The following is a 27,371-nucleotide window of genomic DNA, read 5'->3' as shown; positions in this document are numbered from 1 at the left end:
TGGCATTCCATCTTGTCAGTGAAAAGTGTGGACAACCACCCCGAAGTAGGTGACCAGGATAAGAACTTTGAGGGTCACTTCCACCCACCTCCAGGAAAGAATTTGGAAAAAACAAAACGTTGAATTGGAGGGCCGCTAGGAGAAAACCCCGGGTGTGTACCTGTGGTGCACACTGAATTATTATGGGGTTCAAAACAAGCACGGCTCGCAATCCCACCCGCTGAGCACCAATTTTATGTTGGACCTGCGATGGGCAAGCCCAGCACAAAGGGGGTAGCTTGGCTCAAGTGACAAGGCAAGTGAAGGCTGTAGTGTTAAGCCGGCTCTGACCCAATAATAACTCCTTGTACATCCACACCAAAAAGAAGGACACCACACCACTGCTGTAGAAAAATACGATTCCTTTATATAAAAGTTCTTTGTTGTAAATAGGGTTGACTGGGAAAGCACATATACATTTCTTTTGGTCATACAGTTCTGGTAATAAATAGTATTAATAAATAGAATAACTTCAGGAATGAGTATCACAATAAATATCAGAATAAATATCAGAATAAATATTGGTTCATTTAAATAAACAACCACATGTTTCTTCTGGTATCGCTGCCACCAATTAAATACTTTAGAATCATTACATCTGCAATACGTTTCAAATGGGAAAGATAACTCTTACAGTTTATGCTGTTTTCAATGACCAGGTATACGGCTTCTCTGAGCACAAAATAAGGTTTGGGACTCTTTAATAATCACTCAAGGCGTATGCGCGTATATCTAGAAGGCAAGGGAACACAGTAAATACATCATTTGCACTCGGCGGTCACCGGGATAGGATCTCTGCTTTGCCGGTGAAGTCTATGCGCGCCTACGGGCTTTAGCACCACTTGAGCACAGGCGGCACCAGTTCAAAGTCATTAGACTGACGAACGGGCTGCCGGAGAGGTCACACAACCTTCGCGCACAGTCAGGTAAATGCCGGTTCACAGTTCCTTCACAACGCTGCATTCACTATGAGGAAACGGGCCCACCTCACATCGGCTGCAATCAAGATACGATTCAGTCGGGCACAGCACTCCTCTCGTTAGCGACGGGGCTCTCAGGGGCTCCACGGACCTCCCTCCGACTTCCGCATACAGGGTGGTTCCCGCCCACAGCTACAGCTCCCGGGTCACTGGGGAGTGACAGAGACGCTAGTCCCGCCCAACGAAGGCCGGCCTTTCCCCGCCCCGGCGCACCACCTCACCTTCAATCTGCGCAGGAAGCGTTCTACGCTGGTGGGGCTCGGAGACGTCCGAGCTCCCCTCTAGAGGCACCTGTCGCGAAGGGGGCACAGCTGACGATCGCGGTCGCGGCGAACTTGCTCTCGCCTCGCGACTCGATAAATCGATCACAGTTCACCACCGTGGGGGCGGGGAGGCACATGAATCTGGCCACAGTCTTTGGGGGCAATGTGGTACTCGCTGGGCAGGCGCTGTAGGTTCTAGATCACTTCTCACGTAGCTGACTGGAACGCCAGTCAGACACAACGCCAGCAACCCTTTGCTGCTCTACTGCCTGCGCTACCAGCCACCTCAGGGGTCAGCAGGGCAGGTGTCAATCTGGTGTCAAGTCTGGAATCTCTTAATCTCCTTCTCTAGTCTGAACTTCATCATCATCTTCTAATCTAAAATGGCCACCAGGGACTGGGCCTTATATAGCCAGTGCCCTGGGGTACTGGCACGAGCCAGAAGGTTCTAGAACCTTCTCTGGCTGTGACAATGACAAGGCACTCTTGAGGGGTATTTAGGACACTCACAGCCACCGTACTGGGGTTCTAGAGCAGCCATTTTGTGTACCTGAGGAAAATAAAGGAATTCCTGTCAGAAATGCGCGCCAAACAAAGGGCGCCAAAACCTCAAAAGGCCAGGGTTCATGAAGGCTCCAATTGGAGTCACTTCACATGAGGAAAAAGGGTGTCCACCATTTTAGGTTCATTTATACAGGTTGACAACCCTAGTTTGTAATGCCACAGGTTTGGGCCAGGCGCCTTGTAAATAGGTGCCACAAACCTTGTGAGCAACTGGGCGTCAAGGAACATCTAACCCCATGAGACAACACATAAAAAGACCTGGTAGACAAAAATAAAAAGCGACAAATTTTGGAAGGTACAGGGGAACAAAAGAAATCATAGTGGTGAGGGGACTCTCAGAAGCAGACGGGTCTAACAACCAGTAACAGCACGTGTAAGAGGGCCAGTCCTCATGGGAGGTTACAAAAGTAGAAAAGTAGGGACTACTGAGTGTATTCCCCAAAGAAAAGCAGTAATTTATGAAGGGCCATAAAAGGAGCAAATTAGAAAGGTGGGCGCTGCTTAAGGCTCCTATTCCAGGTGCACCATGTCTCGAAGAGACTGGGCAAGCGCTGCCTAGGTGAGTCCTAAAAGTCCTATTGACCACACCGCCACGGCTAAAGTGATGTTGGAGTGCCCTAGGCCTACAATTTCAGATAAAGCAGCCTCAAACCCCAGCCACTGGTTCACAGTGTGTAACCTTTTGTAGCAGAAGGGGAAGGGACCCCACCCAGAAGGGGTGTAAACCGATCCTAGGTTTCCTGCCAGGACAGCTAATATGCGAAAGTGGGTACGCCATTTCTATCAAGAGAAAAGTTCAAAAGCTGCCCCGGGGTAGATGGAGGTGATCTGCTCCCTTAGGAGCAAGGGCCCTCGCACACCCCAAGGGGTGTCACGCTTCATCATCGGGCAGCTCCTTGTTGGGCCGGTGCTGCAATGCCCAACGGGCCCAGCATGGGGCACTTTGCCGGAGTTCTTTTGTTTTTTGCCGATGTGAAAAGTGAGGTGTGTTGGTGTGTTAAAAACATGAATTCTAGCATGAGCTAGATGCAATTGTCCAATCCAGCACAAGGTGATATTTATAAAAAAATGTCATTGTGTTTCATGCTCTATTACTGTGATAAAGATTCATTTTCCACTTACCACTGAAACATTTTCAGACATTCTATCTTTTCAATTGTTTGTTGCTGCCTAAATTAAAAACACATAAAATTGGAATCTGCTGACATTGATTTATTTGGCACGTTTGTAATGTGTGATTCATGTTTATTTGAGTCTGATAGCAAGCAGATGTTTATCATTATCCAACTCAGTGCTGCTTATTTATTCTGTTCAGAAGGATGAATGACTGACTAGACAGGTCCAGAATTTGTCCATAGTTAAGTGAAGGCCCTTGTAGTGGATGCACTGGTCCACTGCATAACAAGACCAGCATGTTTGGAGATAGAAGTGCGTAATATTTACCAGTGTCCACAAAGTAATGCAACTGTAGAACAGGTCATTCCATAGGAGTGCCAAGTATTTCAGTTTTCTTTATCGCATATCTAGTTTACAATTCAGTTACTATCTTTTGGTCCTCAATAAATGTAAGTTTATTAGCTACAAAATATTCTTTCTAACAGGGAATGAAAAATGGGGTTGGTGGATTTTGCTGCAAGGCAATTGTGACATGGCAGGTTCCCATGCTAACAGAGGATGTATTTAGTCTACTGGGAAGTGATAAAGTCCTGTGTACACTAACTGTACACATATGAGGAGTGGCTAAAATCGTTTTTAGGTCGAGCCTAGCTGGAAGACCTCTTGTAGTAGGAAAAAACTGGAAAGGACTTATGGCCCACCTGCTTCTTTCCAATTGGGTTTTTGCATTGTTGCTCCTCTTTGCTGCCTCCGTAATGGTTAAACGGAGTGATAGCTCACTTTTATTTAACGAAGAGCAGCACATACCTACTACAGTTACTCTCCGCCTGCATTGGTCATCTGTTCCTCAGAAGTACTCTTTTTTTTTTTGCTAAAGCGCGGATGCTTTACACACCACTTTTCATAAAAAAACGTTTTTGCACTTTGGTTTAATTTTAGTTACAACTCCGATCAGTAACTAAAAAAAAAAAAAATATTTGCAGCATCTGCGCTTTATCTTTAAACATGCTAAGCTAAAACACAGGTGGCACGATTTCTCCAAAAGAAATAGCAAAAACATATATTTTTTTCTATTGCTTTATCTTTGCAACAATCACGGGACCCGTGCTTCAGCTCACCATCTTGAAAGGTAAAGCATGGGTGCGGGGATTCTAACAAAGGTAAACAAATAGATAGAAAAAAATGGCGGCTGCATGCTTTTTGTTTATTTGTTTACTCTTGTTACAATTGCGGCACTCGCGCTTTACCTTTAAACATGTTAAGATAAAGAGTGGGTGCCGCCATTGCTGCAGAAGTAAAGAAATGGAAAAAAATGTCTTTCTTTACTTTTTCAGCAATCACGGCACCAGCGATTTATCTTAACATGTTTAAAGGTAAAGCGCAAGTGCCGTCAATAACTTTTTTTCTTTTTAATTACTGATCCAAGTTGAAACTAAAATGAAACTAAAGTGCAAAAACGTTTTTTTTTAACGAAAACTGGTGTGGGGGAAGCAACAAGGGGTGAGGACGGATGGCTACTGTAGAACATCTTCCAAACCTCATAAATTATACGCAGGCGAACATACTTTGGAAATGCTGTTTCAGAAATGGTGACTGGAAAGAATCCCAAGGCAAAGTCTGCGGCGTTGTTTAAATAATCCTATGTCTGTACCGTATGCTTTCACTTCCAAACATTTCACATTCACGGAACTGAATGAAATGGAGCACCTTCCCCTAGGCAAGAGCAAGCGGAGAGGAGAAGCGTGCAGTGCACAGTAAGCCTATCATTCTACAAATACAAACAGCCTGCATGCGATCTGTGGTGCATTCTCTCACTGCCACAAACCCTTCACCTTATGCAAATACGACGGCCCGAGGTGTAGCTCCAGTGAGTGGCATGCCCACAGTGCATCTAAAAGTAATATAGCAATTTGATTGGGCCTGTCACATTCTAGAGGAAACAGGTCATTCGAAAATCTGTTTTATTCTTGCTGACTCAGGAGCTAATTTTCTCGTTCTGAAATTGCTCTTTGAATATTTCTTCTTTTGATGAAATCGAACGGAATGCCTACAAGTTCCTGATTTTTCTTTATTGCTAATTTGGTTTACGAATGAGCCCTTGACAGAGGATTTATTGTCTATTTAAACATGATTTAATTGTGATTCTTAATTGTCAGCCTCTGTTTCAATGTGCACATCTAAGGGAAAGCCGCACTTCCAGAAAAAACACTTGATCCACTTATTAGGTTTCGCCTGGCGATCCGCTGCGCAGCAGCGTTTGCGGAGGCGAAATCTTTTGAGAACAGTCTGGGGCTTTGTCCCGCCTCTCTGTTCCATTGGCTAGCTCCATAAATGGAGGATAGCCATTGGAACAGAGATGTGTCAGTCATTGCACGAGCAGATTCGTGGGCGTTCCGGCGATTTTTACTCATCCCGCCCCTTTGCGATCGTCAATGCGGCGGTGGGTGTTGTCTTATTTTTTTTTTCCCAGGATGTTTGCGGCCGCCATTTTTTTCTAGGAGATAGGAGCATTACGTGAACCCACACGCTCGCCCTATCTCGTCAGGAACCTCCTACAGCCTCTCCCTGCCCTGCCAGAGCAGAGGACACGCAGCCGCGGCATTTCTTCCCGTTCCTTCCACCCCCCTCCCAGTCCGATGCCTTCTCGCTGATCTCGCAGCCGCGGCATTTCTCCCTGCTCCTTCCACCCCCCTCCCAGTCCGATGCCTTCTCGCTGATCTTTTGTCATCAGGTAAGTGCAAAAATGTGTGCTGCGATTGCCCGTCTTGCCACGAAGGACTAGGAAAAGAGCTGAAGCCGGCGCCGTGCCTGACGGTGGGCGGGGCCGGCCGGGACAGAGAGAAGAGCCACGCAGGCTCCATTTCCCCCTCCCCCGGCTGGGAGGAAGCTATTGGACTAGAGAAAGGCAGGAAGTCCACGGGAGCCTACCCCGTGCTCCTCCACCACCGGAGTGTAGCCAGCGTCTCTCCCCGAGGCTCCCCCAGCGAGAGGCCGGTGAAGGAAGCAGACCGGCAGCCAGAGAGTCCCGCATGCCGGCAGCAAAGTGACCCGAGCGAGGCGGGACCGGAGCAAGGAGAGAGGATTCCCCCCCCCACAGGAGCCGGTGAGTCGAAGCCGGCTGCGGGGGAAAGGGAGTGAGGTGGCACTCCGCCGGTGCCTTCACCCCGAGCAGCCCCACTTGATAGCGGGCCGCTCCCACGGTTGCGGGGCATTCTTGTTTCTAGAGCCCCGAGAGGCTCAGCGCCGCAGTTGTTTCTTCGGGTCCTTCAGCGCGAGCGGGACTCCAACGAGCGGAAGCATTTGTGCCGGACCCACGAGGGTACCGGGGGGCATTTTTATTACCGAGCCCAAGAGGCTCCTGGCCCACATTTGTTGCGAGAGCCCATGAGAGGCTCAAGGGGCATAATTGAGTGAGAGCCTGAGGCTCCCAGGGGCATTTCTGATTTAAAGCCCACAAGGGCTCCACCTGGGCATGGTTGGTACCGAGTCCCCCGAGGAGGAGGGCATCCTGAGGTTCTTTACTCCTCCCTTCGGTACATAGGTGATGATGATGTTTTTACAGTCATTAACCAGTGACTGGGTGATGGTCACTTTAATTGCGACATGGAATATTTTATTTTTAGTATTTTACTTTTAGTTCCCTGCCCCCTCGCTGTGCTTGCTTCCCTGCCCCCTCGCTGTGCTTGCTCTCCTGATTGTGTGTGTGTGGCTCTGGGTGGGTGTGTGTGGCTCTTGGTGTGTGTGTGTGGCTCTGGGTGTGTGGCTCTGAGTGTGTGTGTGTGTGTGGATCTGGGTGTGTGTGTGTGTGGCTGGCTCTGGGTGTGTGTGTGTGGCTCTGGGTGTGTGTGTGTGGCTCTGGGTGTGTGTGTGTGTGGCTCTGGGTGTGTGTGTGTGGCTCTGGGTGTGTGTGTGTGGTAGTAATTGCTGTCTGCTGAGCTCGTCCGTAGGGTACAATAGGTCTCACATTTGCGAGAGATTAAGCTAATGGCAATGTAAATGACAATGCCATTTATTTATCTGTTTTCAAAACCAATACATAAACACAATTTTTGTCATTTACAATGCCAATAGCTCTAACTTTTCCAAAGGCGAAACCATTGCATTGTAAATGCTTGTTTTTAGCAGCTGAAATTATGGTAAATATTAAAGTCGGTCATATCATACCGTATATGCACCACAATACAATTTTGTACGTCCTCTATAAACATTCACTGTGCGATGGACATTTCAGTTAAATTGTCCCTGAGCCTACGAGCTAATATTTTTGATCAGACCAATCGTTACATTGGCTATTGCTTTGTTACAGTGAGCATTAAGCACTGGCAGTTATTTTAACAGGGCAGAAGTGTCCCATGTCAACAAGCCAATTCTGGCCACAGCGTGAAATGTGTTTGAGTTTGGATCATCCCTCAGTGTGATTAATAGGTGTTTATTATTCCCAACTCAGTGGTACTCATTTTATCTTCTTCAGGAGGATTAACGCTTGCCGGTTGCAGTCCTATACCAAAATAAGTCTGGCCTGCAGGAAGCAGACTTGACACCAAAAGACCTGCCCCTAAACAATGTGAATACAACCATGTATTTTTACTGTCTATTCAACAGTTGGTATATACAAACCTTACTGTATCAATGTGCTCATGATAGTCACCGGTTTGCAGCTAAAGGCAAGTGTGTGATAGGACCGCTGAAACAACCAAATGCCATCCCTCTACCTTTCCCAAGTAAAAAGAGGGAGGGGGAGTTGGCATAGCCTCACGGGAGCAACACCCGGGGAGGGATTAACAGACTGGTACTCGCCTGTATCCTCTCGTTCTCATCATCAGCATCTGCCAACTTACAACATAAAGGGAATAAAAACTGTGCAGAAAAAAACCCATATAAGTGCTCTGTGTGAATGACCCAATGTGGATTGCCAAACTGTATCATCAAAATCTGGTCCCACCACCGTTTAAAAAGAGCTAGGCAACACTGGCTAAACTAATTTATTCCATGCTGTGTGCCCACTCTACTAAAAATCAACATGTTTCATTGTCTAGTTATATTTACCGGCAATTTAATCAGGTTTTGGGTCTGCGCTATCTCTGCACGTATTGATTCTCCATATATTGTACCAGGTGGCTGCTGTACTTATGCCTACCAGTGCCCCAGTAGAAGAATCTGGGTAATCAAGAACCTGTTGCTTCGTTACAGGTTCTCAAGACTGCCCGCGGTCAGTTCCCCCATTGCCGATTCCGAACCCGCTACTCTCTTAGCGGGTTCGGAATCGGCAATGGGGGAACTGACCGCGGGCAGTCTTGAGAACCTGTAACGAAGCAACAGGTTCTTGATTACCCCGCTACTCTCTTAGAGTAGCGGGTTTGTGAGGTTGTTTCAGCAGTCCTATCACACACTTGCTTTTAGCTGCAAACCGGTGACTATAATGAGCACATTGATACAGTACGGTTTATATATACCAACTGTTGAATAGACTGTAAAAATACATGGTTGTATTCACATTGTTTAGGGGCAGGTCTTATGGTGTCAAGAGGATATAGAGTGGGGGGCGACCTGTTTATACCTCAATATTCCCCCTTAGGCTCCTATTAGTTTTGACTGCAGGAAGCAGAGGCAACACAGTTAAACAAGCCACTAATGTTATGGCCAGCTTTGGTGGGGAAATCCAACGCTGGGGTTCCATAAATAACACCGCCCGCCTGCTAGAAACAACAAGCATTTGCAATGCAATAGGTCTTGTATTTACACGAGTTTAACCCCTTGCGTGCTACCGTTGGCCAACGGCCGACGCGGCCCCGCCCATTTTGCGGAAGTGCAGCACTGCCGCGAAATCGCGGCCGTGGCAAAGGGGTTAAGCTATTGGCATTGTAATTGACAATGCCTTTTATTTATTTTTTAAAAACCAAAACATAAAGAAAAGGCATTGTCATTTACAATGCCAATACCTTAAACTCGCGTAAATGCGAGACCTATTGCATTGCGAATGCTTGTTTATTTGGCTTTTACAAAGGAGGGATTTATGGTTTGATAGCATGGAAAGACTGCATAAAATGTTATCTGTTTTCAATATACTATCCGTTCATGATGTGTAATTTTTAACCAGCAGAGGGGGCTATCGCTTCACAATACAGACATCGAAAGCAGAACAATCGGGTAAAAATGTAATCCGTATGACGTGTTAGTTTACTTTCGATAAATCTTCGGGATGCTCGATGGCAGCGCTACATAGAGATGACCTTACAGGCACACATACGCTAAAATAAAGTATATAAATATCAGAATGCAGGCTTTGGTTCCCTTCAGAAAAAAACAGATGTATGAGGTAGGTGGTGGTTGCCCCCAAATCCATGCATAACCACATTACGATGTAAGTGACAGGCCTGCAGTTGGCTAAGGCATCTCATTGCTTTGTCTCCACTCTTGCGGGTCAAGAATGGACGGAGGAATCAGCACTTTTGTGTCTCGCAAGTGATGGTTTTTAATCACACTTGAGGCTTGTGATTATTATCGCTCTCCTTTAGGGTCTCTTATTGCTTCAGTCCAGCGCTGGTCATTGATGCAGTGTTCAGATGGACTTCTTTTTCTAATTCCTTATTTCTTGTTCCGTGAACTTGCATTGTGTAATAAAGTACACTCGATGCAGTTACATAAGAAGAGCTCAGAGGTTTTATTACTGCCCAATCCACAGCTCCAGGCTAACCGTACACCACACTCAAATCATTCCAGTGTTCCAAAACCTAGACCCAGAACACTGCTGTGCTCGTGTTAAGAGACCACCCTTTATATAGGCACCTCATATCTTTCCCCTTTAAACAGAAAAACCATACATAAATGAATAATGAACAGTTGGGACATACATACTAGTGCACCTAAATTTTTTTATAATTTTTCTTTTTTTTTGTATATAGTCTTTATTACCTTTCTGCCAAAATATACAATTCAAGTTCAGCACAGTTCTTTTTGTCACATAGATTTTTCTTGAGAAACGTGCAACTTTTCACCCAATTCCCCCTACCCACCCTTCTACTCTTGTCATCACTCAGGCACTTTGGCTGGACCTTGCCACTGAAGTCCTCAACCATCATGTCATATGGTTATTGCCATAACGCTATAGTATGATATCAAGACTTCCTGTGGGATATTTTGTAAGGACACAACAGGCACCTATAGTAACCCTGGGGTGTGGTGAACTCCGCTCCGCTCGCAGAGTTTGCGGAGTTTCCTGCACGCCGCGTTACGCGAAGTTCTGAAAAACACCACTTCGTGCAGAGGAGCAGAGTTTTTTTCCTCGCTTGCGTTCACCAACATCAAGTTGGCGAGCGCGAGCGAGGAAAATACAACTGCTGGTGAGATTTTTTCTCATTCGCAATCTTCAACATCAAGTTGGCAAGCGTGGAAAATAAACCTCCCGGCGAGATTTCTCGGGGTGGGGGGTCAGGTTTCTCATTGCGAGTGGTCGCGTTTGCTCGCGACCGCTCTCATTGAGAAACTGTCCGTTCGCGTTGAGAGAGCTGCTGCTCGAGTAAAAACTCTACTCACGGCAGTAAAGGTAAGCTTGTGCCGTGCATGGTGCTGTTCGCAATGATTGCACAGTGCAGACAATCATGCGGCACTGTGCACTCACTGCAAACAGCATTTTTCTATCATACTCTGCCGCTTGCGGAGCTCCGCGTAGTGCGGCGGAGTTTTTTTGCACTTCGCGTAGTGCAACTCCGTGAACTCCGCCCAAGGTTAACCTATAGTTATGGTCCTTCCTCCCTTCCAAACCGGGCAGTAAGCACGATCTGCCAATTTGCACCCCATGCAGTCCACTCTTTCCCTACCACGCTCAATGCACTTGAGAGTCAGGGAAGGGGGGCGGTGTCCCTCAGCACTATCAACATAGCCACCTAAGCTCGTATATCGTCCTCCACCATGTCATCCCTCCTAGTGTGCTTCATGTCTATTTCCGTGGACATCGCCCACTCTGAAATGTCTCTAACCAAGTTCCTTTAACTTGGGGGTCCAGGAGTCAGTCATCTAATGGACTACATGAAGTTTAGCAAACATTACACATATTATGTATGTAGCAAAATTATAGGTATAAAATCACAATAATAAATATTTCACTAAAAATGATACTATACTAGCTGCACCTACATGTTCTCACATAGTCGAGGAGAGAATTGGGTATCTTGCAGAACCTTTTTGACGTAACCTAATCGGACATTACAGCTCTTCCACATGAAGAATTATAATAATTTCCATTGGATGAACTACCAATCCTTTTTGTGATGTTCTTGAATCTTTCAGAAATAGTGTCTGACACAACATATTAGAACATTGGAACGTTTGAAGCTCCATTGAAAACAAATGAGTGCTCCAGGCTTATAATGGCTGGTATAAGCCCAGAGCTCCAACATTCCAATGCTTCTTTGTGGTTGTGAACAAAGGCTTCAGGCAGCCTGAGGGGATTTCAATCCCCTCGCTCTCCCTGAAACCTTTGTTTAATTTGTTAGAACATTCTGCCCTCTAGTGGCGGAATGTTCTAATAGTCTTATAGCCCTTCGTAGCAGGGCTATACCGGCTATTAAAGTCCTTCGCCTTCGGCTTGGCCTGTAACATTGCAGCGGGCCTTTACTAGTAGTATAGCCCGCTACAGCGGGCTATAAGGCTATAGTGAGTCTCCCATTCCGTTAAAAGAGCCAGTATACTAAGGGTCCACATTTTGACATCCTCCGTTTTGATGGCATTCTTGAACAGTTTAGTAACCTTTAATGGTGCAGTACATTTTGATCCAGGTTGAGCTTCCACTGGAGCTTTTTGCACCCAGTCACCCACCTTTACATTCAATTCTCTCACAACATTTCTAGCATAAAAATTTAGTTTCCATTTAACCATCTTCTCACGCTCCTTTAATCCTCCAACCACCACTTATAGAGACTTATCACCCAATCTTTATTCCAATTCATCCTGGTACCAATTTAGAATTGGGGTTTCTCCCTTTAAAAAGTTTAAACTGGGACCTGTCGTCTTGTGAGGGGAAAGATGATAGAAAACCAAACCATTCTTTTGCTCTTTTTTATTAATCCAGATCATTATTTTTAGCTAACAGATATCCCTCTTTTAGTGTCCTATTGACTGTTTCTACCATTTCATTTTACTCTGGATGGTATAAAGCTGACTTCTTGTGTTTCACACCATACGACACCAAGAAATCCTCAAATTATCTGGAGCAAAATTGTTACTCATTGTCAGTCAGTATACTGCTCGTTACCCCTTCGCTCTGAAAAGCTTTTCCAAAAAGGAATAACAGCTCCTGAAGTTGTATCAGACACCCACACCACTTAAGGCAGAGGTCTTCAAACGTTTTTACTCCGGTTTAAGTTTTATGTAATGAAGGTACTCCCAGACATATCCTAGCTTATTAGTAATACCGCTGGAAATTCATTTGCAAAATCAGCACATCCTCTTACAATTTGCCTACCTCCTACTAGAGGCTACGTAATTGGATCAAGACAATTCCAGACCTTCACCAACACATGCCTGAGGAAAATCCTACAAATCCGCTAGGCTAATTCCTTCAGTAACAGCAATCTATGCCAGTAGAGTTTTCAACTCCATGCTCATGAAGAAACCATGAAAAGACACTAGGGTTGGATAGGTCACATCCTCCACAAGCTCGCATCAAACACCACCGGACAAGCCTTCATCTAAAACCCTCACTGGAAAAGGAAAAGAGGAAGGCCAAGAAACACCTGGAGTCGAGGCCTCTAGAGTGACTGCAAAGAGATGGGTTACACATGGAGTCAGATTAAAAGAAAAGCCCATGGCAGAGATGGCTGATGAGTCCTGGTCGATGGCCTATACCCAAGGAGGGGTTGTAGGCATAAGTAAGGAAGAGCTTAATAGGTGACACCAGCCACAACCAACATACAAACCTTTATCAAGCGGGATCAACAGTGCCACATACCATGCCATAGAAAATATTACAATCCAGAAAGCAGACAAATATCTAGTTCACCTTCACAAAAATTCTTCAATACATTAACAGAATCAAGACAATCTAGTACACCCCTTTTATGCAACCTAAAAAAAGATTACAACAGAAAAACAGTCTCCATCTATTTAATCCTTTCAAGAAATTGCAACCTCCGAATTTGAGAAACTGTTCAAAGCCAGTAGTCTATCTGCCAATTAGGTACCTGCCCTCCACTGATTTTCAGAAATATGCTCATCTTCATCTCTCCCAGCCAGACCTGTTATCAATAACTCCTTTGACACAGAATGTTTCCTAGGTGAATTAATTAAAGCATAAATATGCCGATTTCTGAAGGATGACTTGGATCCAACTGAGACCAATCTCCTATGGACAGGTCCTTGGGGAAACTGAATGAGAGAGCAGCGTTTCTCTAGATCTCGCAATTCATATATGAAAACTAACTACTCTGAGGCTGGCAAACAGGATTGTGCCCAGAAGAGGGACTGATTCAGCCTGAAACTCGATTTGAGGCAACATAAAAAAACACAGTCAATAAAAATTGTGTAGATGCATTACTACTCCAAGACCTTACAGTAGCTTCTGGCTCAGTACATCATGATACCTTAATTCTAAGATTCAAAGAATTCTGCTTATATGGCTTCATTCTTACATAGGTTTACTCTTACCTAAACAGCAGATCCTTCCTGATTCTTATACCCCCTTTTCATAATATCCTTACAGCTTAAAAACAGGACTTCTACTAGGATCTCTCATCTCACCTCTATGTTTCAGCAGCTACCTAAAACTACTGCCAGACTTTATCACCTACTACACATACATGAACGACACAGATAATTCTCAAATTGGAAAACCCTAAGGACATAGGAAAATCAAAAATCAACACCTGTCTCATAGCCGTAGGTCAATGGATTACGTGAAATCACTTGCAGTAAAATGCTTCCAAATAAAAAATACTGGTTTGCTGTGAATAGAAAAGATAAGAACCCCTGCCATTCCTGGTGGATGACCAGGGCCCTCTCCCAAAAATAGCTAAAGAGATATGAAATCGTAAAGTTATATCTGACCCTGCACTTTCTTTGAACTTTCAAGAGTACAAGCTATGTGAATCAACTTTATGCATGATGAAAACATTTCAATACTTTCTATCCACTTCTTTGATTTCCTGAAAATGTGTTAGCAACAGCATCATTTGCCTCTCTAAACTGGATTATGCTAATGGACTATACCATGGCGTTCCAATCCCAACTATGAGAAGGTGGCAATAAATTCCAGCTTATTGGAAGAAAACCGTTGGTAGCACCACTTCTTCCTTTCAGCCACCATATTATTCAATTTCCTACCTGCAAAGCTTAAAGCCATTGAGAATTATTTGGATGTTATTGGGAATAACCTAGTTTTAACCATTCTTCTGAACTCTTATCAGCGAACGTTTAGCTTTTCGCTCACGGAGACGAGCACCCACACAAATCCTGCTGCTCTGGTTACAGACAGATGCCACTGCACTACCCCTCATGATCTAGGGAGAAACAAAACACACAAATCAACATACCAACATTCATCAATGCCTCTGTTTCAAACAATAACAGAATGATCAATACAAATCGCAGACTGTTAGAAATGGGGATCTATATTTGGCAATGGTTTGCACCTTAGTCCAAGTAGGGACCCTTCCTTCTAGTCAGTATAAGGGAGTTACACTCCTAAAATAACCCCTGCTCGCCTCTTTGGTAGCTTGGCACGAACAGCCAGGCTTATCTTAGAGGCAGTGTGTAAAGCATTTGCACATAACCAACAGTAATACAATGTAAGCACTACAAAAGGACACCACACCAGTTTAGAAAAATATCCAATATTTTTATATACTTGAGACAAGACCAAAAACTATAAAAATCCACAATACAGTAATTAGAAATCTTCAGTAGTCAAAATAAACTTGAAATAAAGTTCCTTGAAGTCGATAGCGCCGTCTGGGGCTATCATGCTGTAGTGATCAACAAATCCAACCCGTTCTGGCTGGCCGCGGTGTTGCGGGCCAGCTAAGGTGTCGGAAGACCAGCAAAACAGTACCTTTAGAAATACAGGGTGTTGGCGACCTCTCGTTGAGCTCCGAAAGCATGGTGTCCGCAGGCGTCGGTTCCAGAGGTTGGTGCAGGAGTCATCGGGCCCTTGAAGTCACAGGTGTTGCAGATCGAACTCCTTGCAGTTGAAGTCAGAAGCGGCGTCGTCGTCAGGCGTTGGGTGCTGTGATGCACAGTGCAGCAGCGCCGCGTACGGTGCGCTCATGTTGCGGCGCAGGCAGCAACTCGTGACTGTCGTCCAGCGGCGTCGGTGAAACCAAGGCTGTGGTGCAAAGTGATGCAGTGCTCGTCACTGTGCTGGCAGGTCACGGTGCAAGCAGTGGCATCGTTGCTGAAGCACTGTCGTCGGCTGACGTACTGAAGTTGATGGCACCGGTGTCGATAGGCCAAGGCTGCAATGTGGGATGAGAACGGTGCATCGTGTAGCTTACGAGCAGTGCCATCGAACCACAGTGCAGGCAGCAGTATCGGTGTGGAGCAGTGTCGTCGGGTATACCAAGGTGGCGTTGTGAAGCAAGACAGTGACTAGTGCGGTTCCCCATAGGTCGCGCTGAAAGCAGCAGCTCGGTGGTCGCGTCAGATGACATTGTTGGGGACACCAGGGTTGCAGTGCGGCATTGCAGCGGGGCCCTCTGCAGTGCCTTCAGGACACGGAGTCGGCAGCATCGTCGTAGACAGCGTTGGTTGCTTTTCTTCTGTTGCAGCACAAAACACACAGTCCCCAGTGCTGAGGGCAGAAGGGCTTGAAGTCTTTGCTGTTCCTGTGAGTTCTTGAACAGGGGGCAAGCTCTACCTCAAGCCCTTGGAGAATCTCAATAAAGAAGTTGTAGAAAGTTCAGTCCTGTCCTTTCACTGCCCAAGACAGAAGCAGCTACTGCCTTCCAACACAGCAAAGCACACAGCAAAGTAGTAGTCTCTCCTCACAGGTTCCCCAGCTCATATTCTTGGCAGTCTTCTTGGTTCCAAAAGAGTTCTAAAGATCAGGGGTTTGGGCCCCACTTTTTATAGCCCAAAATCCTTTGTTCTCTGGGGCAGAGATTGTCTGTGCCCAGCCAGAACCAGATCTGTCCTCTCTGGTGCAGCTTCCTGGCAGGAGGTGGAGACAGCATTGTTAGAGGCAGACCAGGCCCATTCCGGCAAAAGGAAATCTCCTCCTCCTACTCTAAATACAGCCCAGGTCTATTCAGCCCATTCCTAGACTCTCTGAAGCCACTGCTCCTTCCCATCCCCTGTCATCCCAACACCAGACAGTCAGTCCACAAACCCAGCAGAGGTACACTGGATGGCTGAGCAAGAAAATACCTACTTTCTAAAAGTGGTATTTTCAAACACAGAATGTAAAAATCACCTTCCCTAAAAGATGCATCTTTAGATTATGAGTTCAGGCATACTAAACTGTATATATACCTTGTTCCCAGGGGTAGTTATGTTTATAAAATGTTATAAGCAAACTCCCCATCCGGTCCTATGGGAACAGGTAGCCTTGCAATAGTAAAAAAACAAAATTGGCAGTTATTCACTATCAGAACATGCCACACACACACACACACACACACCAGGGCATGTCCTACCTTTCACATACACTGCACCCTGCCCACAGGGGTAACTTGGGCCTACCTTAGGGGTGTCTGATATGTAAGAAAAGGGAATGTTAGGTCCTGGCAAGTGGGTACCCTTGCCAGGTCGACATGGCAGTACCAGACTGCACACAGGTTCTGCATTGGCAGGCCAGAGTTACATTTATAGGCTGCTTGGCACAACCTGGGCTGCAAGCCCGCTAGCAGCATTTGATTTACAGGCCCAGGGGACACATGGTGCACTGTACTAGGGACTGACTAGTAAATCAGCCAATGATGGAAACACCAATCCATAACAAAATTTACAACAGGCGCACTTGCACTTTAACACTGAACAGCAGTGAGAAAGTGCGCACCAGTGAAAAACGAGTCAAAACTGGGAGGTCAGAAAGCAAAAAGACAGGGGAAACACGGCAAAAGATGCCAAGTCTGACACAGACAATGTCCACTCTTCTAAATCTTACTTATCATAAAGACAGCTATTCAGACATACCACATACAAAGGCACCTTATGTTAAAAACAGTAGAGTACAAAGTTGAGAAGAACAGGTCTAATCCTTGTTAATGTTTCCTATAAGAATGGCTCTAATCTTTGTTGTTATGGTTTCCCATCAAAGAACGAAATTCAATACTATTGACAGCCAAATCGAATACCAAAGATGCTTCATTAAATAGCACCTGCTTGTATGAAACGCCCATCTGTTCTTACCTTGTCTCATTGACACCCACCTTCAGAAAGTTTCTCGTACCAACACCCATATTTCCAACATCTGAGAGGTGCTTGACTTTAGCAACACTGGCACCCCACAATGTGCAAAAGAAACGGCAACTTACTCATGTGCTACTGTTCAACGTCTAACAAAAATTGACAAAGCCGGTAGATCTCACCCCACCTCCACATACACCCCTGGAAGGCATGTTCACTTGCTTCACTTGTTTAGTATGATCCTGAGACGGGGTGGGGGTGGGGGAGGGGAATGGTTTGTCTAAGATCAAACAACATTGTCATTGCCAAGCTATTCCTGGTACCATATTTGTATTATAGGAAACACATTTTAATAAAAGGAATGCATTACATCCTTTGACATAAACAATGAAAACTAAACCTGGCCCAGAATGGCGGAATGTTTACAGTTCGAAAATCGCAGCAGAAATGCAATGTATATAGCCATGAGTCTCCCCTAATCGTCCATTGGACCTCCTGCTTTCTCAGCTTTGAACGGAAGCTACCTTGCAGCACCCTGCCCATCCATATGCAAACTAATTTTTCTGAAAGACTGTGACCTCTTTTGGTTTGCACACGCTCTAAACTCTGCGATCGCTTGTAAAAGATCAGCACAACATATCGATGTGGGCTTTTCACCATTGTAATATGCTCTGAAACAAGACAAGTCAATTTTCGTACTGCGGTGACAAATGTTTCTGCTGGGGTCTTATCACGCAAGAAAATATTCATCAGAGATCTTATGTTGCTGCAAATTGAGGAAGGCCTGTGAGATTATTCAAAATGGTGCACATGAGACAGGGCTCTGTGTGTATCACACTTATTTCCAATTAGATGGAAGTTACTAGTGTTTGCCCAGAATCACACAATGTCTAAATGTGGACGCCGGGATTAGAATCAATGTATTCCGGTTCCAATCAAAGGCAGGGCAGCGAGAGTTTATTTCTTTCATGTGCTTTCTTGAAAGTATTTGTGAAGCGGATGCCTAGCCCCCATATCATTAAAACATGCATGCAGGGCTCATGCTGAAGGTTGGCCAAGTATCTCAAGAGGCTCTCTGCGCGTGCAAGTGCCGGTTTCAAGGGTACTGTAGTCATATGATTTGCGTGTGAAGAGACCCCTGAGATCATATAACGCAGCGTAACTCGTGACTCCGTTGCAGTGGGAGGATTGAACTGATTCAGACATCTCTCAAATATCAGCAAATGGAGCTGCCATATTGGGCTGGTATTTGCTTTGGGAAACAGCCATTACAACACAGCTGTTTCCCCGCATGCCATTACAACGCAGGGACTTTACTATGCATTTTTTTTCCTGCGCATATGCTTTTACCACTCCTGCCTTTGCAAATGGATTTCGCTGTAGTAGTAGTATGTACGGTAAAGGCATATCTAAAGTACAAAAATATATGCATAAGCTTGAAAACAGCCGTGTTGGTAGACGATCAATGTCGTTAGAGGAAACAGAGAGACTGTTCCGCTTCCTCACAACAATGTACACTACCTCTCAGGCGAGCTGCCTGCATGAACCACGAGGAGAGAAGTAAGGGGGATTAGGCCTGGAGTAGGTGGGGGGCTACTATTTTTAGGGTCTGGAGGGCATGGGAGGTCATGCAGGGGTATGGTTTTAGGGTATAGGGTAGAGTAAGGGCTGGGAGGGAAGTAAGTGGCACACACAGAAACCAATTAAAAGCAAGGGGTGGGATGTAAGCCTCTTTTAAGATCTATATTAACAATACATTTTACAATCACAGTGCAAGCGCTTTGCATATGAAAATGAAAGATGGTTTCCTTTCTAATTGTGTGAGTTCCGTTGTTTCCACTGTACCCTCTCCTGTGAGACAATGCTTCCACTTTAGGATTGGTATCCTAAAGCATTATGTTTCTCTCCATATCAAGTCTCAAGGTGCGTTTCTTGGGGAGCGTTGTCACAGGGATTAATAGCACAGTGTTCTTGAAAGTGGTGCTGTCACTGACTCTCTCTTTACCACAGGATGTTACATTTCACTAGTGAGGAAGGGAAATAACTTGTCTCCAAACTACCCCCTTTAAAGCACATGTCGTTTTTTATTACAGTATAAAATAATTTTGTTAAACCAGATATTAAGCACTCACAAATTTAGAGGAGTAAGCCATTGAATACTAACGAGAATTTATATCATGCAAACGTCCCAAGAAGACTAGCCAAGCTATATAAGAAAAAAAATAGGATTGACATTTTAGCTAGATCAAGTTATTTACTTCTATTTTGCATGCTGCTGTTAGACTGCGGGGGAAATTTACATTTCTGCTTATTATTCCCAGGTTCTTACTTTAATGAAGCTATACTTGCTGGCATATTATGAACCTGGGCACTGGGTAACTGCTAAACACATCACAGTACATGTTCTCTCCCACTTAAACACTATAAGTGGAGTGGAGTGGTGTGGCTCACTGGTTAGAGGCGGCAGACCCGGGAGCAGAAGTCGGCCCGGGACCAGGGTTCAATTCCCGACGTGGCAGGGTCGTGGACCAGGGTAAGCGGACTCGACAATTCTCGCCTCGGTGCCTACTCTAACCTAGGGTCCCACTCGGCAACTCTGGGCATTAGCTTGCCTAATCTCCACAACGGCCCCATCAATGCCGGGGATGCCTGGCTCCACCTTGGGGATTCCCAGTAGGGACCATCCCACAGGGAAAGCCAGAACGGGTTCCCCAGCGGTATACAGAGCCGGGACGCCCCTTTGCTGGGGCAGCTGTGCGCTTTACAAGTATATGACATTTAACATTTAACATAAATAACTGTTTAACTTCAGTTGACATATCTGACTTGTAAATAAGGATACAATAAAATGTTGCTGAAATTGCACAGGTGCTGTTAAAGTCAGATGCAACCCTGAAAAGCAGATGCAGCATCAACCGTATATTGAAGATTTTCAATGTTTAAGTGACTCTTTTACGTGAGGTATGTCTCATGTAAATAGTGTGCTAGGGCGCACAATGCCTAGGTGCTTTGGGTTGAAGCAAGACATGCCAAGCATGGAATAGGCATGTCTCTGCAGTAGCAAGATTGCAAGTGCTATTTACTGTATAGGTTGAAACAGCCCTTCCATTTTGGTAAAGACCTTTTCTTTAGTATAAAAATAATGTTTACTGAAGTTGTCTTAGGAAAGGAATGGAAAAATCTTATTTGCCGCATTCTGTTATTTAAAATCGAAATCATTGGTAATCACAGATCTTCATGACACGGAGATGATTTCTTTAATAGTTCTACATCTCAGCCTAAGCCTGAACTGTCTCCAAACTTAGTCTGCCAGGCTCTCACCTCCTACAGGGGTCATAATTGGCAGTAGAAGTGACTGACAGAAGGGGGGGAATGGCTGCCATCAGGGTTTCTGGCAGGTAGAAAGGAGGTGGGAGAGTCCATCACAGGAGCATCCACCTATAGTTATTAAGAATTGTGAGGGGAATGGAGAGAAAAGATAACACCCACTGCCAGCAAACAGGCCTTGGAATCTCTAAAAGTAGCCTGTTTATATCAAACAATTATCTTGTACGCGAATGCTTTTAGTGCAGGCTTTTCTCATAGCAGGTCATACCAGCGGGTGACCTAGGCACACTGTCAGTGTTGATAGATTTTCTGTTCAAAATGAAAGGGAGCTACCTCGTTTTAATAGACCAGCCCCTGGGAGGACAGACGAAACTCCAACAGTGTAAGTTGGTTTTTGCCATCCTGCTATTGGCTTACACTAGTTAAAGAAACACTGTAGCGTGTGGGTTGGAAAAGGTCCCCAGGAGGAACATATCAGGGATAAACTGACCTCTTGACCAGCAACTGCTATTTTATGAGGCTCCATCTACCATGAATCAGAACACAACTGAATTTGGAATAAAACAAGAAGAGGAAGGCTTCTCCTATCTTCCTGGGAGTGAACAAAGACATAAAAACGTGCTTATTCTTGTATTCAAGCTTTGGAAGTGCTTCTCCAGAGTCCCATTCAACCTCCTATAATTTCAAGAAGATGCGGGAGTAGAAAGGTATCTTTGGTGAAGAACTAGAAGACCAATGGGAACGGAGACCTGGCTAAAGAGAGTGATTGTGTGATTTAGCCTGGCTAATCACTGCTAAATATGTCCTGGTATACTGGAGGCTGTCCCTAGTAGTTTGGGAGTTTTAGGACTAACCAGGAAGAACTTGTGCAACTTTTGACAGTGATGGATTGGAAGTTTACCTGTGGCCCTGACGTGGAGTTTTAAAGACATCTGTCTTCCCCTAGAAACTGGGACCAGGGTCCTTCTCAATAGAGCTTCTTAAAGTTTAGGAGAATTTGAGTATACCAGCCTTTGAGGTAACTGATCTAACGTCCCAGCCTGTGTGAGGCAAAGCAAGTTGATGGTAACTGTTTACATTTTTTTTCAAGAGTGGTCCATGTTGGATGCTTTTGGTAATGCATATGGACTTCCGTTGACTATCACCTTTTTAATGCTTTTAACGGAAATATAAAAAATTGCAGGTTCTAAATTTCAAGTGCTGAATGCTAAAAAGGCAGGACTAGCTAAAGTTGTCACATAACATGGAGATCTTGGCAGTTCTGAACACTTGTCATTTTGTTTATTGCTAATGATGCAGAAGAAGGGTAGATGGTCACATCTTTAAACTCTGGTCATCTCAATGTTTAGGTTCAGCTAGGACCTGTATCACTCAAATTAACTGTAATGTCCAGGCAGCATTATTTTTGTTTTATAAATGAAAATATTGCTGTATTTATTATCCATTTAATAATTCTAGTGCTAAGGCAAAAAACAATGGTACCCGGTCCCTAACCTAGCCTGGCATGACCAATTCTTCTGAAGTTCAGGCATGGCGCTATTTTGGGTTGTTCCTTATAGTACAGTGGCTTCTCGATACATATGGTTCAATTGTGTATCAAGTGCTTGATTACGTTTTACTGAAGGAATGTTTAGTAAGATACCAGCTAGTCTTTCACTGGCATATGACTATATATATAGACCTCCAGATCCATGTTCGCTACCGAATTTGCATTGTCAATAGAACCCTATTTAACCAATACAACTGTCGCCATTATGGGGGATTTCAATTTACATTTAGAAGAGACCAGGAGTGCAGATTCCAGAGCCCTTATTGACACCATGGTATTTTAAATAACTTTTTATTGCAGTAGACAAGTACATGACTGCTTTATCCATTACTCTAACATTCAGAATAACAAAGTACATCGTATTGATCGTAAAACATGGTCACCACCACCCTTGTGGTTTCAAGCTCGTATCACTTTCCATTCTATCTTGTGGTGCAGAAATCCCCATCTATGCTTTCAGTCTTCCTCTAATTGAGCATGTCTACTAACAGGAGCACAGAGCATCCCCCTACTTACATTCAGCTCCCCCAGATCTTGTTCCATTTCTGGGGGCATCGTCTACCCTCATTTGTCACCTTTTCTGCTTGCGTGCACCAATCCATATATGCCTGCCAGTACCATGTCATCTCTTGATCTCCAGTAACTGGTCAAATCCCCAGACACTCAGCAGGACACATTCTAGATTGGATCTTCTCCAACGATGCCAGGCTATTGGTTCAAGGCGTAATACCCCTGATATGGTCTGATCATCAGGCGGAAGCCTTCACATTCGATGTCTTTTCCACCAGGACCATAGATAACTCTGTCTCCAAAACAACATTCCTAAGAAACTGGAAGGGAGTCTCCGCAGAATCTCTTTGGAATGCCCTCAGACGGATACCTTGTACTGGATATCTGGGACTGTGGTTGCAGGAGTTGCAGAATTTGCACTTTGGCTAAGCTCTGCTGCTGATGTGGTCAAGCCTGTCAATTAAATCAAAACTCTACAGAAGCTGCCCACAGCTCCATGGTTCACTGCTAGGCTAAGATTATTGAGACAGGCCCGTTGTCGAAAAGAATACAATTGGAAGTAAGTAGACTCACAGCAAGATAAAACTCTATATAAGAATGCTATGAGAGAGTATAAAAATGTCACCAGAGAAGAAAAATCATTCTTCTACAATAACAGTATTGACTTTGTATGCTCCTCAAAAGCTTACGTCACTTCCAGCTCCCTCCGAAATTGAGAGCTCTGTAATACGTTGATAGGATTCTTGCTATCTAAGGGCACCAATTTTTACAAAAAGTTCCAACCTGCTATTCAAGAGAAGCAGACAGACTGCTGCCCCTCTACCTTTGTGCAGGATGACTGTTCTGCCATTACGGAGGTTGAGAAGAGACCCCCCCCTTATATCTTTGTCCTGGTTCCCTTCTTTGACTCATGCCCAAACAGAGACCTATCTCCTGAAACTAAAATCAAGATCTCCACTGGAACCGTGCCCACCTAAGGTCCACCAAATGGCCACTATCAGTATAGCCCATCACCTAACTGACATCATGAACAGAGCAATTGACTCCTGCTGCTATCCAATGCTGTGGAAAGAGGCTGTGGTTAGACCTTTTCTTAAACAAACCCACTCTTATTTGGAAGGATTTGAAGAACTATTGCTCCCTCTCACTGCTCTCCACTCTGGCCAAGATCAAGGAGAAGCACCTTAACTATAATTTGATGACATACGTGAAGTAAAAAATGTTGCACACAGTTCGGCTTCCAACCGTATCATGGCACAGAAGCCACCCTTGTATCCGCAGATGATAGGAACAGGCGTCTAGTTGATGAAGGGCAGGCCATGGTCCAGATCCTTTTAGACCTATCAGCAGCCTTTGATACCATCTCTCCTACCTTCCTCGCTGAACGCCTGCAGTCTTTGGATGGTGGCGATCTGGCCTTAAAATTGTTCACGTCCTTTCTTACTGACAGGACACAGATGGTGATCTTAGGGTAACACAAATCTGACCCTTTTTTCTTACTGTGTGACTTACCTCAGGAATCGCCCCTGAGCCCCATGTTATTGAACTTGTACACCATGCCATTGGCTATATTGATCCACGTCTATGGTCTTCAGGTTGTGTTGTATGCTAAAGATACACAGTTCATTGTATCCATCTCTAAAGGTATTGAAGCAACAGTGTCCAGCTTAAGCAACTGCATGAAGGCAATGGCCGCAAGGATGAGCAAGAACTGTCTCAAGTTTAATGGAGAAAAACAGAGTTAATGTTTGGAACTCACGCTGCTATATGGAACCCAAATTGGTGGCCTGACAGATTGGGGCACTGCCCATCTTACCTACTCAGCCAAAAATGTAGGAATCATATTGGATGTGTCCTCTCTTTGTATCTTCAGGTTAAATCGTGCAATGTTGTCCTGCTTCTGGATCATTCTATATGTGTGGAAGATCTTCCCATGCACGGAAACAGGTGGCCCTGGCATTAATCCGATCTAGGATTGATTACTACAATGCACTTTATTTGAACACCTACATGATTACTCTTGCCAAATTACAATTGGTGCAAAATGCAGTGACCAGACTAACACTAGACATGCCTAAATACATGTCAGTCTCTAAAGGACTGCACGAACTTCACTGGCTCCCTGTACAGAAGTGGATCACCTTCAAGGCCAGGTTTATAGTTCCCAAAGCACTTTAAAGTGTTAGCCCGGGAGGAATTAAATGCAAGTTTCAGTGGTGTTCTCCAAGAAAACTTCTACGATCGGCAAGTAACGATTTATTGGTCACCCCAGAGTGCGCACAAAGAGATGAGGAGGTAGCTCTTTTTCGTTAGCGGCGGTCAAGCTCTGGAGCACCCTACCCCTCCATCTGACTAGTATGAAGCTCCATATGCCATTTAGGAAGCTTACAAACCTGGCTCTTCTCCTTGTGATTGACCCCGTCATCTGGTCATGTTCAGGTATACCGTTGGGATTGGTAAGAAGCACCTTGACGCCTGTAGGTAACCGTTGCGCTATACAAATCTATATCATTTTAAGTGGACTGTTAGAAAGACTTATATGATTGACCCGTCTATAATGGTGCAAGAGCATAATGCAGTCGAATTGAATGTTGAAATAGTAGCGGTTATGAATTAATGGTGAATCACTTTTTTCTCGATTAGAATAGTCTTATGGAATTATAAAGCCAAACTTTTTACTTGTCCACCCACTCTTTTGCTGACGCATTGTCACCTAAATTGCCCACTTTTTCAAAACGAAATGGGTTAGTAGAAGGAAGACGTTTTAGTTTCAGCTGAGATGTTTGCTTTTTTATGTGATGACGATATTTATGCACTTATTGAATTTCGTTACCCTGGCGTTTAATTTATGTCGGTATCATGTTGGATTGTACTACATACTTAAATGCATCTGCTCACCTCTTTTGTCCTGGGCCTCAATTAAAAAGAGAGCAAGGAGTAACTGATCTCTTATTCTGTCGGACTGAATGCCTGCCTTAATTATAAACCTCTCTTCCCTTTCCACACGTATGCACCGCAGCTGACAAGAATCCTCACATAATATTAAATGTTTAAAAATCAGTTTGGCCACGAAAACCTCATGTTTGTGTTCTTTGCCTTTTTCTGCAGGGATTCTATGCCAATGTTTTAGATTTCAACAATCTTTATATTTCAAAGTTTGAAGATGGAGAACTTTATTTTGTATGAAGAAATTGGTAGAGGAAGCAAGTCGGTTGTGTATAAAGGCAGAAGAAAAGGCACAATTAATTTTGTAGCAATACTCTGTATCGATAAATGCAAAAGAGGCGAAATAACCAACTGGGTAAGCATGTATTTTTACCTATTTTATGTATTGCTGCTGTGTGTGAGTCAAGATATTGCAATTTGAACTTCAGTTGATAAATCTCCACACATCTTTCATTTTGTTATATTAACATGTTTAACTTCTTGCAGTTTGGGCACCTAGACATTAGTATTTGGTGAGGTCTTTATTGGAAAATAAGTAATGGGATTTGCAGGACACAAATTGCAAATACATTTTGCTTGGAGTGTGGCCTCCATGGGCTCTCAGGCCTCACCTTTGGGACCTGTTTGCCTATTAAATGTCATTTGGTCATGCTGAACAGCATGGGCAAAAGAGGAAGAAACAAAAATGTGAAGGGAAGTGACTGAATCATCAAATGGGCACATGACTAAATGATGCGATTGCCGATGTTTTCTTTACCGATCTGAGATGGATTGGAAAGTAAAACAATATATATATGAAAATGAAGGAGTGCAACAGTGCTTTAATAAAAAATGTAGAGGGGCCGGCAGCAGTTTCCTTCCAATCCCTTCCAAAAAAATAAATACAAATATATATGTGTGTGTGTGTTTATATATAGAGAAAGAGATGTCTATGTATTTATAATCTGTGTGTGTGTTTGTGTGTATGTATATATATATATATATATATTATTACCTACTGGCGGTCGCCAGTAGGTATATATAGTTAGGATTTTTTCTCTATGGGATTTTTACGTGTTTTTAACATTGAGTTTTCCATAGGGCGGTTGGCCTCACTTTTAGCCCGAACGGCTGAATGGATTTGCACGAAACTTGGCAAAATTGTAGGGACTGGTAGCCCGATGTGCCTTTTGTAGGTCTCAATATATGTGCTTCAGTGGATTTTGAGAAATTAACGTTAAAAAAAAGATATATATCTGTAACAGCGGACCGGGCAGCGCTCCAGTTCGCGTACTTTTCGCGCAACGGAGCTTTGTGAAGCGAAGCTGATTGGTTCTCCGGCGTCTGTAAACATTCCAAACAGTCCGTAGCGGCCGCCATCTTGTCTCTCGGTAGGATCGAGAGACAAGAGGAGGCCAAAGCGAAGGGGCAAATGACCATAAGGGGGCATAGTAGATCCTCGCTGACCCCCTAGGTTTGATGTGGAGGTTTTAAAAGGGCCCCGCGGGGCAAAAAAAAAAATAATAATAATAATCGAACGGCTGAATGGATTTGCACGAAACTTGGTAAAATATTAGGGACTGGTAGCCCGATGTGCCTTTGCTAGGTCTCAATATATGTGCTCCAGTGGATTTTGAGAAATTAACGTTCAAAAAAAGATATATATCTGTAACAGCGCTCCGCTTCGCGTAACGGAGGTTTGCGAAGCTGATTGGTTCTCCGGCGTCTGTAAACATTGCAAACAGTCCGTAGCGGCCGCCA

At 44.4% G+C, this 27,371-nt stretch overlaps 1 protein-coding gene across 5 annotated transcripts in view; it reads left to right on the top strand.

Moving 5' to 3' along the window:
- The window catches only part of ULK4 (unc-51 like kinase 4), a 2,246,396-nt gene that overhangs the window by 10,032 nt on the left and 2,208,993 nt on the right, over positions 1-27,371 (top strand). For 3 of the 5 annotated variants that reach the window (XM_078663529.1, XM_078663528.1, XM_078663531.1), the window contains exon 2: positions 25,794-25,986. In XM_078663529.1, coding sequence (XP_078519655.1) covers positions 25,849-25,986 — 138 coding nt within the window. In that variant the 5' untranslated portion in view covers positions 25,794-25,848. Of the gene's footprint in view, positions 1-20,167; positions 20,261-25,793; positions 25,987-27,371 lie in introns of all 5 variants that reach the window. The other 2 variants (XM_078663530.1, XM_078663527.1) reach the window with 1 other exon arrangement.

Source organism: Lissotriton helveticus, chromosome 10, assembly GCF_964261635.1.
Source record: "Lissotriton helveticus chromosome 10, aLisHel1.1, whole genome shotgun sequence".
NCBI classification, from domain to species: Eukaryota; Metazoa; Chordata; class Amphibia; order Caudata; family Salamandridae; genus Lissotriton; species Lissotriton helveticus.
The sequence above is the reverse complement of the archived record's forward strand: the minus strand, read 5'-3'. Positions and strand labels throughout refer to the sequence as shown.